The sequence below is a fragment of the Anomaloglossus baeobatrachus genome, chromosome 8 (assembly GCF_048569485.1).
Source record: "Anomaloglossus baeobatrachus isolate aAnoBae1 chromosome 8, aAnoBae1.hap1, whole genome shotgun sequence".
NCBI lineage: Eukaryota > Metazoa > Chordata > Amphibia > Anura > Aromobatidae > Anomaloglossus > Anomaloglossus baeobatrachus.
Window position 1 is genome coordinate 87,642,675 of NC_134360.1, and position 18,960 is coordinate 87,661,634.

General features: G+C 50.6%; 1 protein-coding gene across 1 annotated transcript in view; it reads left to right on the forward strand.

The window, feature by feature from the left end:
- FAM227A (family with sequence similarity 227 member A) overlaps positions 1-18,960 on the forward strand; it is a 95,040-nt gene that overhangs the window by 9,683 nt on the left and 66,397 nt on the right. Inside the window, exons 4-7 of the mRNA XM_075322092.1 lie at positions 9,164-9,267; positions 11,723-11,860; positions 14,581-14,679; positions 15,946-16,050. Coding sequence (XP_075178207.1) covers positions 9,164-9,267; positions 11,723-11,860; positions 14,581-14,679; positions 15,946-16,050 — 446 coding nt within the window. The remainder of the gene's footprint in view (positions 1-9,163; positions 9,268-11,722; positions 11,861-14,580; positions 14,680-15,945; positions 16,051-18,960) is intronic.

An 18,960-nucleotide genomic window follows, 5' to 3' on the forward strand; every position in this document is an offset into this window, starting at 1 on the left:
TTATTTTCATTGATTATTCACTGCCCATGGATCTGGAAGCCGGAGCATCGCGGGGACAGGCTAGGTACAGCACTGCCGAGGACAGCACCGCTGGGCACATCGTCGGGGACAGGTGAGTATACAGCAGTTTGTGTAGTGACATCCAGGGGGTCATCGGAGTTCCCAATGAACTCTCATGAACCCCTGGAAGTCACCATCGTGACACTCGCTGTAGCGCAGTTGTCGCAGGGGTGTCATCAGGAGGTCATCAGAGTTCATTGGGAAATCGGATGACCTCCTGGACGTCCCTGCACACACACTGCTGGCAGGATAGTCACCTGGCACTAGCAATGTCCCCAGCGATGCTGTCCACGGCGATGCTGTCCTCGGCGGTGCTGTCTTCAGCGCTGTCACCGCGATGCCCCTGCTCCCAGCTGCTCACTGCAGTGAATAATCAATGAAAATAATGAGCGGGAGTCAGGAGCGGGAGGCAGCAGAGCCGGAGACAGCATCGCAGGAACAAGTAAATATAGAAAAAAAAATTATTTAAAAACCCGTGTTTTCTCCGGTACATATCACACTGATGTCACATGGATCACATCAGTGTGTGGTCCGTGTGACACCTGTGCTGCCGGAGAAAAAATGGGCACGTCTCCGTGTGAAATAGCGGGGCCACACGGTCCATGTGAGTACACAATACTGTAACATGGGTACGTGTGACATCCGTGTTAAAAACAGATGTCACACGTACCTAAAACATGGACGTCTGAAACCAGCCATAGCTGAATGAAAAAAATTCTGAAAAAAGCAGCCTTAAATAAGTCCACTGCTATGTACAAGACTCATCACAAACCTTGTTACTTCCAATGCACGTGACTAGTAGGGTTTACCTGATGCTTGGTAAACCCCCAGGAGATGTAAGAACACACAGGGAATACAGGGGTCACAATACAACGGCGGTCCCTGCCACTAGGGAGAGGGGTGAGGGGACACCTTCTGCACTCACCTCAAGCTGATTCCTGAGTTCCCTAGCGTCCCTATACAGGTTCTTGCAACTGACACGCCCACACCAAGGCCTGGGGTTACTCGTTACCAGCCCACAGTTCTGTTTCTGGGATGCTGCGGTGGCAAGGCCCGTTTCAGTGACCCCGGCAGTGTCAGTCAATGAAGAGGGGAATAATGATGGGGGTGATAGTTTGCCGCCCCCAAGATAGCCGACGGGCTGCTCAGATCCGGATCCGCAGTGGCTCGACGGGTCTTTGGAGCCGAGGCGGGGTCGCGCGGCCGCTCGAAGTGAAAAAGGGGGAAAAGAAATTTACAAAAGGGGTAGAAAAATTGAGTAATGTTCGTAACGCCACCCACGGATCATGGTAAAAGTGGGATACCACCGCTGCTGCGTTTGGGAGAGAGCGCCCGGGAGCGATGGGATGGCAGCTTGTGATGTTAACCCCTCCGTGGGCAGGGGGAAGGTGTCCCGGTGTCACGGGCGGGGAGGAGGGTGTCAGCACACTACGCTCACCCCCTTCTGCTCGGGTCCGGCGGCCGCTGCTCAGTGGTGGCTCGAGCTGTAGGCCGGATCCCGGGGGTTCTCGAGCGGCACTCCTCGCCCGTGAGTGAAAGGGGTTTGTTGGGTGTGGGGATTGTTTATTGTCCGTGACGCCACCCACGGTTGTGGTGATTTCACCACCGCTGCTCAATATGGGGATCCCGGGGATGGTGATGCGGAGCAGCCAGGTGTTGTGTTGCCCCTCCGTGGGTAGGGGTTGGTGATCCCGGGGCCCAGTGATGGTGTGGAAGGTGCAGGGCCTGGTGGGCGCAGGGACGCGGGGGCAGCGCTGTGCCTTGCGGCACTGTGGTACTCACTCAGCCTGAGACGTTGACACAGTTTTACGGTAAACCACACGGCTGGAAAGATGGTTCCCACGGACGGCTGCACTTGCTCTCCCAGTAGGTGACGGTGATGTCCCTTTTCCTTGCACCTTTGTCTCTGTGTTGGTAGCGATGGGTTCCCACCGGTAACCCGCTCCCCGGCTTCAAGCTGGACCGGAGGAGCTCTACTCTTTGCCCGCAGGCGCTGGCCCTGAGAAACTGGTGCCTTGGCGGTGGCGGTGTTTCTGCTACAATGGTTGGGCTGTTGCCTTCAATCGGGACTTGGTTGTTGGGGGATCTACGTCCCCTTCACTGATGGATTCGGCAAATTATGGCGACTCCTAGCCTTGCCGGGGTCCGAGAAGCCCCTGCCCTGGTGCTGACTGTCCTTTGGTACACTGCTCCAGACCGCCGGGCCACTACCCGTCCGCGGTCCTTCCAGGAACTTCCAGACGGTCCCCCTCCAGACAGTCACCGCCGTTGCTGACCTTGCTGACCCTGTCCTGCACACAGCTGGACTACTTCAGGCTTTCTTTCTGTCACCTTTCACCTTCCTTCAACTTCTCCTACTCCTCCTTTACCACTTCCACTTCTACTTCACTTTCACTTAGCTGTTTACTCAAGCTCTTCCCTGAGCTGACTTCACTCAAGCCCTGCCTGGGCTGAAAACTGCCTGGTTTCTCCCGCCTCCAGAGCTGTGTCCTCCTCGGTGGGCGGAGCCAACCGCCTGGCCCACCCCCTGGTGTGAACATCAGCCCCTGGAGGAAGGCAACAAGGATTTTTGGTTAGCTTTGGTGTTCCTAACTGGGATGTAGGGTGTGGTGGTGTGATGACCTGTGACCCCTGGCTTGCCCAGGGCGTCACATTCCCCCTTAGCAAAATGCAGACCGTCCGCGGGCTGCCCGTCCAACACCGGTTTTATTTTTTCTGTAAAATATAAAATTGTAAACGGTAACATATATACATTTTTAATGAATCTTCCCACAACGGGAGGCACATTTCTTAAACGTTTCAACCGGTTTACGGTTACGGTTTCCGCTCTCTCCCACCCAAGCAACCTGGCCCTGATGCTGCCCCTAAAGCCCAGGCAGCACCCCTTGACCCACAGTCCAGCACACGGTACCCGAGCGGGATCTGTCCTTCCCCTCCAGAGGGTAGCCACCGGTTCCTTTGGTGGCTGGGCCCCAGCCTGCTCTGCTGAGGGCCCTCCCTCCAACCTGCCTCTCCGGAGGCGGCATTGCGGAAACGGTAACGGCAAACAACATATTTACAAGCCACTTAACGTTTGTGGGTGCCCTGCAAGTTCACGGGCTTGTCCATGGATAGTTCCCATGCAAAACTTTTTAAACGGTCCCCACGGGGACAACGGTGCCGGCTCCGGCCGGTTGCAAATCAAGCAGACAATCAGGTAAAGTACTCGGTATTATCATTTTTCATCATTCTCTGCAAACTTTTCAAACTTTTAAACAGAAACTCACACAACTTTCTGGTGGTCCCTACGGGGACTGGACAACGGTGCTCCGCTGCCCTACTCCAGGCCTTCAGCTTCATCCGAGGGAGGGGGTGCAGGACTCACTCTGCTCTCCTGGCTGCCCCGCAGTTTCACATCCAGGGCAAACCACCCCCTCTCTCCGCAGTGTCGGGTATACTGGACGATGTCTCCCGGCATTAGGTTGCGGCCGGGATGCTCCTCAGGCAGGTGGGCATTCACATCCCGCCGGGCCACAAACACTTCGGCCTCCAGGCCCGGTTCATAGATAAACCCGTAGCCCCGGCGGACATCAAACCGCCTCACCTGCCCCTCGTACAGCGGACCCCGGACACGGAACGTGGCCTGGCGGAGATTCTCCTTCTCTCGGATAGCTCGGGCCACCAGCTCGGCCTTCTTCCGTTCCCTCTCAGCGATCTCCAGGCCCAGCGGTACCGGCTCCCTATCCCAATACGGGGCTGCTGCGAGCTCCGGCGCATGGGTCGGGCCCCGCGGGACATTCTGGACGTTGCCCACTGTCAGGAATCTGGGCGGCGTGTCCCGCGGTGTCTTGGCCTTGGGCGCTGCCTTACAGCAACAACCCGGCGCTACCTCAGCCGAGGTGTGGGGGATGGGCATAGGGGCTTTCCGCTGCTGGGCCTTCGGCTCGGAGCGGGTCATCGGCTCCGGCTCGGGGAACTTTTCAGGGGATGCCTCCGGTTCAACCTTCGGAATCTTCCACGGCAACACCTCCGGTTTACTACGGGCTCCGGCTACAGGTTGGCCCGCCTGGGCGGGGACGCTGGGTGTTGCTACCGGTTGCGGTGGTAGCAGGCCTAATGGCGGGGTCACGGCCTCCGGGACGGGTGGCGAGGGAGGCAGCGGGGGGGAGAGGGCTTGGACCGGGTCCCTAAGCCGCAGCTACCGGTCCCTCGGGGACATAGGGGCGTGGGTCACTCACCCTCCCTTTCTCCGCTTCCTCCTCGCGTCTCCGCACGGTGGCTATAACATCCGCCATGTCGGCCTCCCACTCCTCCATGAGGAGCTGCATCTTCACCTGCAGCCGTTGGTAGAGCTGCGCGGTCCGGATTTCTACCCACGCCGCGGTTCCAGGCGCGGGGGCTACGGTGTCGCGGGACGGCATCCACATGGTGACTTCTTCTTCCAGGAACGGTATGTCTGCAGAGTCCTGGCGTCCCTGCTTTTATAGCCGCAGCTACATGAGGCCAGCCGCCATCGCGTCCCCCTTAGCTCTTTCCGGCCACTCCTCTCTCGGGGCGGGGTTTTGGCCTTCGCGCCTCTGCTACTCGAGAAGACGCTCGAGCGGGAACTTTTCGCGCCAAAGATGGCGGCTTCTGAAATTTTTCAGCCGGATACCTCCGGCGGTAACAAGGCGCACCTCTACCAAACGGCAGAGCGTAAGATCCTGTTCGTGACGCCAAGTTGTCGCGGGCGGGGAGGAGGGTGTCAGCACACTACGCTCACCCCCTTCTGCTCGGGTCCGGCGGCCGCTGCTCAGAAGTGGTGGCTCGAGCTGTAGGCCGGATCCCGGGGGTTCTCGAGCGGCACTCCTCGCCCGTGAGTGAAAGGGGTTTGTTGGGTGTGGGGATTGTTTATTGTCCGTGACGCCACCCATGGTTGTGGTGATTTCACCACCGCTGCTCAATATGGGGATCCCGGGGATGGTGATGCGGAGCAGCCAGGTGTTGTGTTGCCCCTCCGTGGGTAGGGGTTGGTGATCCCGGGGCCCAGTGATGGTGTGGAAGGTGCAGGGCCTGGTGGGCGCAGGGACGCGGGGGCAGCGCTGTGCCTTGCGGCACTGTGGTACTCACTCAGCCTGAGACGTTGACACAGTTTTACGGTAAACCACACGGCTGGAAAGATGGTTCCCACGGACGGCTGCACTTGCTCTCCCAGTAGGTGACGGTGATGTCCCTTTTCCTTGCACCTTTGCCTCTGTGTTGGTAGCGATGGGTTCCCACCGGTAACCCGCTCCCCGGCTTCAAGCTGGACCGGAGGAGCTCTACTCTTTGCCCGCAGGCGCTGGCCCTGGGAAACTGGTGCCTTGGCGGTGGCGGTGTTTCTGCTACAATGGTTGGGCTGTTGCCTTCAATCGGGACTTGGTTGTTGGGGGATCTACGTCCCCTTCACTGACGGATTCGGCAAATTATGGCGACTCCTAGCCTTGCCGGGGTCCGAGAAGCCCCTGCCCTGGTGCTGACTGTCCTTTGGTACACTGCTCCAGACCGCCGGGCCACTACCCGTCCGCGGTCCTTCCAGGAACTTCCAGACGGTCCCCCTCCAGACAGTCACCGCCGTTGCTGACCTTGCTGACCCTGTCCTCCACACAGCTGGACTACTTCAGGCTTTCTTTCTGTCACCTTTCACCTTCCTTCAACTTCTCCTACTCCTCCTTTACCACTTCCACTTCTACTTCACTTTCACTTAGCTGTTTACTCAAGCTCTTCCCTGAGCTGACTTCACTCAAGCCCTGCCTGGGCTAAAAACTGCCTGGTTTCTCCCGCCTCCAGAGCTGTGTCCTCCTCGGTGGGCGGAGCCAACCGCCTGGCCCACCCCCTGGTGTGAACATCAGCCCCTGGAGGAAGGCAACAAGGATTTTTGGTTAGCTTTGGTGTTCCTAACTGGGATGTAGGGTGTGGTGGTGTGATGACCTGTGACCCCTGGCTTGCCCAGGGCGTCACACCGGGGCTCGGTGTTGGAAGGTTGGGGACCCGTCGGGAGTAATGGGGCACAACGCACTCACACAGTCCAGAGATGCTGACACCGACAACGGGTAAACCAAAGTCCTGAATGCCCTGTAGCCTTTGTCTGAACACGCTGGGTCCGTGCCATTTTGGCGTTGCTGGTTAGTCTGAAGCCTTGTCCCTTGGCACTGTGTTTACTCTTTGTGGATGCCTTTCGCCTGAAACTACTCGGGTCCCGCTCACCCGTGTGGCTAGTGGAGTGAGCTTGCTCTCAGGGTTCATGCTTGGGATCTTCTGGACAGTTTTGGGAAGTCCTATCCCCCTCGTTGCGCTAGTACCCCAATTTTGGAGCGGGTGGAGAACGGCTCGTGAAGACTCCGTCCTCGTCGGGTGAATTACTGGGCTGCATAAAGCTACTTCCCAGCCTAGGGTCCACGTACCCTGTCATGCCCTGGTCCCAGTGCGATTGTAGCACAAGGCCGCCAAACTGCCCTCCGTGGCAGTACCGTGCCCCCTGCCACTACCCCCTGCGACCGGGGTTCCAGCTCCTTCCAGGCCAGGCCAACGTCTGGCACCTGGGACGGGTACAGGAGCCCAGCTCCGCAGCGTGACCTTTTCCTGTCACGGCTCACTGACACTCTCTGACTACTCTTTGACACTTCTGGCCCTCCTTCTACCATCCCTCCATCTGGGCGGCCCTATTTCCCTTAGGCTGCCCAGTGGGTGTCTGGTGGGTGTGGTGCAGAGTGTTCCTCAGGATTTGTGTATACCTGTTCTTAGCAACACCAAAGGGACAGGACCCGTAACCAAGGAGGAGTGGGTACCATGCAGAAGGGCAAATTGCACGGCTCCCTTGTGATGACCTGATAGGCCAGGGCGTCACAATAGTTCGTGACGCCACCTGTGGTACTTAGCCAGATATAGCCGACGCTGTGGGATGGGACCTCTGGGGCAGATAGTGACGCAGCTTGGTTGGTATAGCTCTCCACAGGTAGAGCTCGGTCCCAGGGCTGATGGCGATAGTAGTAGGGGATGGCGGGGGTGCAGGCGAATAACGGAGTGATACAGGGATGTAGTCTCAAGGTGTTTACTCACTATAGCAGGTTCCAAGGTAGCACGACTAGTCAGTGACTTCCATAGGAGTGCTGGGTTTCAAGGTGATGGGCTCCAGTCGATCCCAGGTAGTTCGGAGGTCAAGACCGGTACACCTTTCTTATGTACCTTCCCTAATCTTCTTCCTGTACTGACTTCTCTCCCACCTGTCCCGTGCCTATGCACACACAGTGCCCTGAGCCGCTGTCCGCAGACCCTGTTGGGGGGCTTGAAGCTCAATCTCTTGGCCTTATGTGGTCATCTTCCAGCGGATTCGTATGCGGGTTTGGCTTCGGTACTAGATGTGTCCTTAACCTCTGGTTTTACTAGCGGAGCACGTTGGTTCTTCTCCTCTAGTCTAGGGACCAGTCCCCGTTCTGCGGCCAAGTCCCTCCACTTCAGTATGTTGTATGTGGAACGAGACCACGGGTGTATGGCACACTTTCCCGTGGACTGTAGGACCCCTTCTGTCTTGCTTGTGCCTGGGTCGGGCTGCATCAGCTCCAGACCATAGGTCTTCACTCCTCCACTGCTCCTTCTCGATTCCCGTCACTCCAGTCTCCCCAACTCACTAGACTCCACCCCCAGGTCCTGTCGGATTAGGGGGAGGGAGATGCCATCACCAGTGGTGGCTATACATAGCATTAATGGCACCAAGCCCTAACCCTGTGGAGAGCTGCTAATTGAAGTGTGGTGTGTTTTGTGTGCATACTGGTGGATGACCTCTTTCGTACCCAGGATGGAGCACCACACCTCTGGCTGGGGTGCAGTACCTCTGTGGCGACTGAAACCTCAGGGGCGCCACACAACCTGTCGCTGAGCCGGATACCTTAGGCCCTAAGCTAGCCCTACATTCTCCCTAGCTAGTGAGCAGGCCGACAAGATTACTAGACTTGACTCTACAATACAGAAAGGCAAGGGTAGGAATACAAACAGAGGAAATAGACATGCAAATGAAAAACACTCCAGGTGCCTTCAGTGCAGCAAACACCACTGTTGCACACAAGACAAACGTCTTCCAAAGCAGGCTCCTTCCAAGGTGGACCACATAGAAATGAGGATTCAGTGTCTATCACAGGCATCATGTCATCAGATCACATGACTTAAATGGAGACGGGGAGTGATCCCAAAGAGCCGCACCTGAGATTGGAAGCTACAGCCAGCAGCCAGGCAGGAAAGGGTGCTTAACCCTTATAGCACCACAAGCAAGTAGATGCTATCAAATAACAGTAGTGAACCTGCCAGTGGCAAGGCGCTGTGACCTTCTGACACCAGATTCACCCGGGGACTCCCCCGAGTGAAATACACTCATAACACTGGCACAACCAGTCATTAGGGGTAATTGATTTTTCATATAGGTTTTAAATATATTTTTATAGCAACACTACAGCCAGAACAAGGATCTTATAGACTTGCATTGAAGAGTGACCTTCCACGCACTTCACGGATCTCTAGAGCAGCCTGCAGGTCACAAACTGCAGAAGACCGACAGAAGCGGTGGAGATAGAAGATGAAGACATCAGAGATTGAATATAAGACTAGGGGCACAGACCTTAGATTTAAAGCACCACTCCAGAGGTAAAATATAATAAATGCTAAAGTAGTGCTTTAATTTCAGTAAATGTAATGAATAATGATGGATGAGAACTACCATGCTCGGGTGCTTGGTACTTTTAACGAGCAGTTGGATGCTTGGATGAGTGTGACTCAAGAAACTGAGTATACTGGAAGTCAATGTGGAACTTCATTTCCTCTGGTCCTTGGGCAGATTCCCAGGGACCACAGTATATTTTGCCAGCTACCCTCCCTTTAATTCCTCCTTACACTGTGAGCATGTGCATGCATCGTTTACTACTGAAGTCTGTGGCGCGTCTCCACAAGAATATCTAATCCTCCTTGAGTACAACAGTCAATGTCACATTTAGATCAAAGAAAAATTGCTCCTGTTCTCAACGATTCTCAAAATAACAAAATCCATTTGATATTGAATATTTTCTAGCACAGTGAAGCGTTTCTCTAATAATTTCATTTGTTTTTATGTAATTGACAGAATGTATTAAAAAAGAGATGGAGAAATTCACACACAGATACCAGATATCTGTGACGAAAACAGACTTTGCAAAATATCCAAAAACACAAGAAAGTACCAAGAAAGTAAGAAAATGACATAAAACATCCATGATGCTTTTCTGTATGTGCACACAATGTCTTTTTCAGGTGGATACCGCCTGCAATCCATCTGAAAAGGCGTTGAAAAAAATGAACACACTACACAGCAATGTAAAAATGTCATTGCTGTGCACATTATGTCTTTAACCACTTCAGGGATCTGCAACTGTGAAGCTGTTCAAAGAACTGACATGGTCAACCCACAGGTGACTTCCACTAGGGAGCAGCTCACCACTATAGTGTAAAATGAAGAGAAAAGATACCGGAGGCGAAGCCATTACAAAAAGTGATGGCAAAGCTGTCTGTGAAGCTGCTTCCGAAAAAGGGCTGGCGGCGAGGTTTTGCCTAGGAAAACTTGGCTGCGCTGCCATTGGAAAGATAAAGTTGTGTGCACCTTGCTACTGTTTAAAGAGGTTGGCCACTACTTTAACATTGATGGCCTATCCTTAGGCCGGGGTATGACACCCAGCGATTAGCGGTTCTCTGTGTCGACGGCACCAGCAGCAGGTGGCTGGAAATGTTCAGTTTTGGAGCTGCCTCGTCCTCTGATAGTATCCGCAGACAGGTACTGCACATCAGCCTCCCATGCAAATCAATAGGACGTGGATGTGCAGTATCCTGCAACAGCCACTATCAGTTGACGGGGCAGCTCCGGAACTGAGCATTTTCGGCCAAGTGCTTCTGCCACCTGTACCGTAAACATCTGATCGGTGGAGGTACGGGGTATCGGACCCCGGCCGATCACACATTGATGACCTATCCTAAAGGGCCCGTCACACACAGAGATAAATCTTTGGCAGATCTGTGGTTGCAGTGAAATCATGGACATATTGTTCCATTTGTACACAGCCACAAACCTGGCACTGATTGTCCTCAATTTCACTGCAACCACAGATCTGCCACAGATTTATCTCTGTGTGTGACAGGGCCTTTTTAAATATGAGTTATTATTTTAAGTTATCATTGTAAGGCTATAGACAGAACGCATTGTGGGCACATAGCCTAAGTGTCACATGATATTCCTGGGTCACAATGCAAAAATCTGTAACAGGGACTCCAACTTTACATGTAAAGAAACTGTCAGTGCCTCACACACCAAGTTTAGGTCAGTGTACATGATCAGAATACACGGCACTTCCAGTCACGTGCACTACACCTCTCTGAAGCGGAGATGTGTACACCCGGCTTCATAGTGTGCATGACTGGAAGTAGAGGGACTTCTGCTCATGCGCACTTAGCCTAAACCTGACATCTGAGGTGGTGACAACAGACACAGGTACACACGTCACCACCGATGATGCTGGGCAGTGGGCATTGAATAGCTTGTTAGCATGCCCTGTGAGCGTACTAACATGCTAAGAGGAGAGACTAGTCGGGGGAAAAAACGCCTGTGCGACTAGTCGCTGGCCTCATTAGCATATCATAAAGGATCTTTGGAAATACTTTTTCTAAAGATCCTTTTATCTATACTAGTGTATACAGAGACCGTTAGGCCGGGATTCTAGATATGCACCCAGAACTGCTCATGGTTCTGGGTGCATATTGGACCTGACAGGTTCCCCTTAACATACGTACTAATAATATGTAGATATTCATTCCTTAAAAAGCACACAGTAATATTAGTGCAAAGGAATGATTCTTAAAGGAGTCCTCTGGTGATTTTTTTAAATATTCTTTTCTATTAGCTACTAGTAATGTGTAAAGTAAATAAAGTAGATATATTTTAACTCTATTAGCTACTAGTAATGTGATGAGAAGTAGACGTTCTGGTTGACTGCTCTGCTGTGAAAAAGGAGTAGTACCACATGTGGTAATGCTTCAAGTAGCTTTTATTAACATGTTTCAAGTTCTTACCAAACTATTTCTCAAAACTGAACAACATATCACAACTAGTAATGTGAATGCAGAGAGTGCATAGCAAAACTTATGGGTCACTATCCTCATCAGCCATTTTCAACGTCATTCTGGTCCGCTCTGACATCTCATGACCACATTTGTAACGTGCCAGAACACTCAATGTCTTCTGTGTGGAGCGTTAGTTACATTATGCAAGTCTATGAGACTCAAAACAAGGCTTGAGTGCCTTGTTCTTATTCTCATAGACTTACATTGGCAAAATGTAACCGGTGACCTCTGCTCCTCGCACAGACACAGTGATTCCGCAGGTCACAAATGCCGGAGCGATACTGTATACAGCAGAGGACAGTGACTGCTGAGTATTGCATGCACATTACTATCTGCTAATAGATGGGAAAATAAGAAAAAATAATCATGGTGTTCCTTTACACAGGAAGAATAAATACCGTAAAATTATAGTAACGATATAATAAATGTCGTCATGTGACAATACAGTGATGTAGAGCTCTACAGAAACAGTAATTCATGGAATATAACATTTTGCTGATAAGTCTCTAATGTAATCTTTTAACATGTTTATTAGGAAATAAAACCCAAACTAGTTGAATTATACCAGTTTCCAGGATTTTCATATTGTGACCCTTTGCCTTTGCCACATGAGATATTACCATGTACTATTATTGAAAAAGTGGTGTCAGCCCATAAGAATTCTGGGGCAAAGGTAAGTCTGCACATCATGCTACATTAAATACTGCTATACTGTCAGATTTTCCTGGACAGTGCTGTACCTTACCCAAAATGTGTTTGCATACATTTAGTAGTCAACAAGCATATGTACAGTCCCTGACAGAAGTTCTGTCGCTTATCTATGTTATGTAAATAAAAGCTTATAACCTGACTTTAAATTCATCCTTTGGTTTTATAAATTACTCTTTTGAAAGCTGAAATCCTCCCAAATTTGGTTTAGGTTATGAGAATAAAGTTGCTGCAAAGCTGAAATATTGATCATTTAATGATCACAGAATGGTCAGATTTTGGCAAGACAAAAGTTTTGTCGCCCACAGAAAGTAATGTGAAATTCAAACAAATAATTAACTTCTAATAAAAAGATATGTTGCATAATATTGGTGAATGAAGTTGTGGTGCTATTAGAGCCATATTTAATATTTTGTGTGACTTCCATGAGCTTGAAGGACTGCATCCATGCGGTTCAACAATGATTCATACAATTTATTGATGAAGTAATTAGGAATAGAAAAGAATGCAGTCTTACATGCCTCCCAGAGTTTATCTAGATTCTTTGGTTTTGTCTTCCAAGCTTCCTCTTTCATCCTACCCCAAACATGCTCAATGATGTTCATGTCTGGTGACTCGGTTGGCCAGTCCTTGAGGACCTTGATCTTCTTTGCCAGGAGGAACTTTGTTGTAGAGATGGATATATGAGATTGAGCACCATCCTGCTGCAGAATTTAACCCCTTTTATGATTGGGAATGTAAGAGGTAGCTAATACTTCTTGATATTATAGGCTATTGATATTGCCTTCCACCTTGCAAATGTTTCGCATACCCCCATACTGAATGTAACCCCAGACCATGATCTTTCCACCACCAACTTAACTATTTTCTGGATCCATACGGGCTCCAGTAGGTCTACTGCAGTATTTGCGGCGGCTGTGGTGTAGTTCAACTGAAGATTCATCAGAAAAATCCACCTTTTGCCACTTTTCCAGCGTCCATCTGTTTAGCAGGCTGTGGGACTTGGCAAATGCCACACGTTTTTTTAATTGCCTTTTGTTTAGTGCTGGCTTCTGGGCACTAATTCGACCATGGAGGCCATTTCGAGACAGAATGCCACAAACTGTTCTAGTTGACACAGGGACTTGAGGTGACCAGGAATTATGGAGCTCTGCTGCAGTGGAAGATGGGCTGGCTTTGGATTTTCTAACCAACAAACGTTCCACCTGAGTAGTTGTCTTGCGGGATCTGCCGGACCTTGGCTTGTCAAAAACATCTCCAGTCTCTTCAAACCTTTTTTTAATTCTTTGTTCTTGACACTGAGACACATTAAAGGTGCCAGCCACCTCTGCAGTGGATCTGGTCTTCAGCCTCTTGATAATCAAGGCTTTGGTCGCAGGGTGAATTTTTGGCATGTTGTCAGAGGTCAAGTTGCAGTTCAACTGAAGGTCTGGGGTGCTGGGTTTCTTTTTATACACACCCACTAATTAACTCATCATTTAGTGAGCACAGGTGAGGATGTAAACTAGCATTGGGTGCATTATATGACAAGGCGACAAAACTTTTGTCTTGCCAAAATCTGATCTTTCTGTGTTCATTAAATGATCAATATTTCAGCTTTGCAGCAACTTTATTTTCATAACCTAAACCAAATTTGGGAGGGTTTCAACTTCCAAAAGAGTAATTTATGAAACCAATGGATGAATTTAAAGTCAGGTTATAAGCTTTTATTTACATAATATGGATAAGCGACAGACCTTCTGTCAGGGACTGTAATAGTCCAACCTCTCAAATCTGTAATAAGGCCCTATACATTAGATTGCTCAACCACAGGTTTAAGCAGATCTGAGCAACCATCTGACATGTTTAGGGGCCTCAGGACTCTCCCCCAATGTCTGGAGAAGGAGCATTGGAATTTTAATGGCCAACCCTTTTGTTTATATATCATGGGGTGTGACATGGTAATTTTGGAATAAGGGCCCTAGACTGGCTCTCAGACTAGGGACCCTAAGCTGTCCTTTATTTGAGAGGTACTTCAGATGGCGAAGAGGTCTGAACCACCAGCGTAGCCTTAACTCCTGAACAGCCCTGGTCTAATACCCTCTCTTCCCTACCCCTGGGGAGGGCCAGGACAGCAGTGATGAATCCCAAAAAAACAGACAGACAGGGGAAAACTAATGCTCAAACTCACTGTAAGCACACACAGAGGTAAAGACAATAGGGAGAAATAAAGTACAGGGAGGAAATAATCAAACAAACAACAAGGATATTTCTACAGCACACCAAATAGCACTCAGCAGGTCGCAAATAGCTGGATCACAATGCACAATGACCGGTGTCGTTAGAGCAAAACTAGAGCTATAATTGGCACAGAGGAACAGGTTCCACCATCTTTTAAAGGGCGGAGGCAGCTGTGATAGGTCTTCAGCAAACTGTGACCCTAGCAGTAATTCACAGGCCAGCAGGAATTAACTCCTGCTAGACCAATCACCAGTGAGCACAGAACAGGTCAAACACCCGGCTCTGACTGAGCAGCTCAAAAGCACCAGGTGGTGTGTCAGACTCTGCAGTCATGAGTTCCATTCTTATGTTTCTATAACAGAACAAAAAAAAAGAAACCTAGAACACAATGTGAACGTGGGCTAATCAGTTGCCAATTGTTTGGAGAATCTAAAAATGGCATGTTATTTGCCTTCCTATCACCAGATTTGCTCTACCAGGGAACTGCATCGAATTCTTGGTACTCCTATTTTCCAGAAGATTCTTCTAGACTGCTATTGGTGGATCTTTCTACACAGATACACAGTAAGATTTGAAAGTCAGATATAAAACGGACAAGTTACAAATATAAATTGCATGATTTTGTCACCGTGTATTTGATTTTTCCTATTTTAGTATTTCATAAGGCTGCTTTCACACTTCCGAGATTGAGAGAGAGAGAGATTTTTCTACCCAGAACCATGACTGATCCATCGCACGGTGGATGCAACGCAGGGCCATCAATCGCAATCCGTCATTAATAGAAGTCTATGGGGAAAAAATTGAATCCTGCAAAATATTTTGCAGGATACTGTATTTTCTCAAGCCGATGGATTGTAACTGATGGAAAAAGACGGAAGTGTGAAAGCAACCTTAGGGTATGTGCGCACGTTGCTTTTTACCTGCTTTTTACCTGCTTTTTTGCTGCTTTTTCTTCTGCGCTGTTTAATGCCAAAATGGATGTGTTCTTCTATTCAAGCAAAGTCTATGGGAATTTGGGTTTCTTGTTCACACTATGTTGTTCAAAATGCTGCCTTTTTGTGGCAGAACTTTGGTCAAAAACTCAGCTTTGCAGTGCAAAACCCAAATGGCAAAAACAATTGACATGTTGCTTCTTTGAAAAGCTGAGTTTTTGACCAAAGTTCTGCCTCAAAAAGGCAGCATTTTGAACAACATAGTGTGAACAAGAAACCCAAATTCCCATAGACTTTGCTTGAATAGAAGAACACATCCATTTTGGCATTAAACAGCGCAGAAGAAAAAGCGGCAAAAAAGCAGGTAAAAAGCAGGTAAAAAGCAACGTGCGCACATACCCTTACATACATATTTTCTGCACATCCATGCCTTTTCATGGGAAGAGTGGTCGATCTGCAGTACCCCACTTCAGCCACTACAAAGATAATGGAGCTGGGTAGTTCAGCTCTGCATATGAGCACATCTATCCTAAGGATAGGCCATCAATAAAAAGTACAGGACACTCCCTTAACTTATCTTGAAGAAAAAAAAAAGTTAAGTGCCTATATTCACACTGTCTTCTCCCGCCCAGAGCACTAGTGTCACCGCAAGAATAAATTGACATGTTGTGTCTTAGAAAGCCACATGTCATCAGCTTACACTGTGTAGAAAAGAAGCACAGCAGCATAAGATTTCTATAAATCCCATCCAATGCAGCGTTTGGACTAAGCGAAAATGTGCTGCATACAAAATGCTGCTAATGCTGATTGTGGGAATGTACCCTTACAGTTTCCATATACAGTTACTAGATTGTGTTGGCATGATTAGCATGTAGTGTGATTAAACCTTTTCTTTTAGCCCGATTCAGAATGCCAAAGTAAGCTGTTTGACCGGGTTGCAGAGAATTACATCCAGTTACTTACTTTGTGCCAGGCCTCCTATCATGGGGACGCTTTCCTTAATGTAAGTGTGTGTTCTTGGTGAGAAGGAGTCATTGACTAACGCTCTAGTATATCACTAGCCTAATGCTAAAAATATATCGAACAATACACAGTAAGCCACCACATTTTATGGAAGTAACACATGAAGGGTTGTCCACTGCTTGCACAACCCCTTCTTACAGGGAACCAACCAGCAGGTTCTTCACATATAAAGTACAGACAGTGCCATACTGGCGCTAGGATGCTGATTCAAATCATACCTTCAGTTTAGACATTGGAGGCTTGATTGCAGAAAAATCCTTTATCAAACCTTCAGAAATGACGTCTTTGATGCATTGGTTTGACCATCAGGGTGGTACTATGTTGTCCAGGCCCTCAGGAATGATTCCTCCTCCTGCCTTGCCTCTCTTTCTTTATATACATTTTGCGCCACCACTGCCATTGCCGATGTTGGCGACACGTTCGCATTGCTAGTGTGAGGTTATCTTCAATAAAATGGAACTGATATCAGCTCTTGAGCATACTGTGATCTCTGGCGCCATTTTATTAAAAAAAACACTGTGGAGACTAATATGAGTGGCGGTGTATGCGCAGGTTGAATTTTTTTTTTCATCAGCGCATGCACCATCACTCAGTCTTCTCCACATTGTCCCCAGTAAAATGGCACCAGGGATTGCGGTTTGTGCATGTGCCAATTCTGGTGCCATTTGATTGATGATAACGTTACACTAGCAATGCGCATGTGCTGCAAACATTAGCAGTGGTGGTGTAAAATTCAAATTAAGAAAAGGATGCAAAGCAGAAGGAGGAATCATTCCAGAGGACCTTATTCACATAATACCGCCTCAAAAGTAAAGACACTTTACCAATGATGTTGTGTCGCCCTGGGCAAGCCAGGGGACACAGGTCACAACACCACCACACCCCACACTCCAGGTAGGCACACCAATGCTAACCAGAAATCCTTGTTGCCTTCCTCCAGAGGCTGATGATTCACACCAGGGGGTGGGCCAGGCGGTTGGCTCCGCCCACCAAGGAGGTCACAGCTCTGGAGGCGGGAGAAACCAGGAGTCCAGTGAGGGACATGGAGGAGTGAAGTTGAGTCTAGTCAGGGAGGAGGAAGTGGAAGGAGTGGAGGAGAAACCTAGACAGGGCAAAAGTAAACAGCCAAGTGAAAGTGAAGGAAGAAAAGTGACAGTAAAGGAAGGAAAGCCTGGAAGGTCCAGCTGTGTGTAGGGCCAGATCAGCAAGGTCAGCGACGGCGGTGACTGTCTGGAGGGGGACCGTTTGGAAGTTCCTGGAAGGACCCCGTTGGCTGTGTGCCCGGTGGTCTGGAGCAGTGTTCCGAAGGACAGTCAGCACCAGGGCAGGGGCCTCTCGGACCCCGGCAAGGCTAGGAGTCGCCAAATTTGCCGAATCCGTCAGTGAAGGGGACGTAGATCCCCCAACAACCAAGTCCCGATTGACGGCAACAGCCCAACCATTACAGGGGAGACACTGCTAGGGCACCAGTTTCCCCAGGGCCAGCGCCTGCGGGCAAAGTGTAGAGCTCCTCCGGCCCAGATTGCAGTCGGGGAGCGGGTAACCGGAGGGAATCCACCGCTACCACCAGTACAACATAGGTGCAAGGAAGAGGGACATCACCGTCACCTACCGGGAGTGCAGGTGCAGCCGTCTGTGGGACCGTCCTACCAGCCGTTTGGTTTACCGTACAAACTATGTCCGTGTTTCAGGCTGAGTGAGTACCACAGTGCCGCAAGGCACAGCGCTGCCCCCGCGTCCCTGCGCCCATCAGGCCCCGCACCTACTTCTCCATCACCGGGCCCCGGGATCACCAACCCCTACCCACGGAGGGGCAACATAACAACTGGCTGCTCCGCATCACCATCCCCGGGATCCCCATATTGAGCAGCGGTGGTGAAATCACCACAACCGTGGGTGGCGTCACGAACTATAACAATCCCCACACCCAACCACAAATCCCCCCTTTCACTCACGGGCGAGGAGTGTCGCTCGAGAAAACCCCGGGATCCGGCCCACAGCTCGAGCCACCACTGAGCAGCTGCCGGACCCGAGCAGCAGGGGTGAGCGTAGTGTGCCGACACCCTCCTCCCCGCCCGCGACAACTTGGCGTCACGAACAGGATCTTACCGCTCTGCCGTCTGGTAGAGGTGCGCCTTGTTACCGCCGGAGGTATCCGGCAGAAAAATTTCAGAAGCCGCCATCTTTGGCGCGAAAAGTTCCCGCTCGAGCGTCTTCTCGAGCAGTAGAGGCGCGAAGGCCAAAACCCCGCCCCGAGAGAGGAGGGGCCGGAAAGAGCTAAGGGGGACGGAAACAAGATGTCTGCGCCCGACGGAGCCGCTGGAGGAGCGGTGGTCGCAGCCGCAGCGGCACCCGCGGATGGGAATGGGCCTGCCCAGGTCCCGGCCGCACCGGCGGGAGGTGCCGCGGCCCCCGCGCTTGCTCAGGTCATGCCGTTTTCCTTGCCCTATGCACCCGGAGCTGCCTGGCTACCGCAGTATGACGGGAAACCGGATGCCCTACAGGCCTTCCGGAAAAAGCTTAACCCGTTGCTAGAGCTGTACCCCCTGACTGATAAGCAACGTGCAGCGATAGTGCTAGGCCAGTTAACCGGTGCGGCGGAGCAGGAAGCGGAGACCTGGGCCGAGGGGGACCGGCTCTCTGTAGCCACCATTTTCGAGAAGTTACAGACTGCCTTCGAGACCCGGACTGAAGCTGAGCTGAGGATGCAGTTTTACCAGTGCCGGCAACGAGCTGGGGATAGCATTCGGGACTATGCTCTACGTCTGCAGACCGCCCTCCGCACGCTGAAGCGGGTGAACCCTATTAATGAGGCGGATAGCAACAAGATGTTAGTGGAGCAATTTGCGCAGGGGATGAGGTCGCCTGAGGATCGTAAACAACTCCGGCT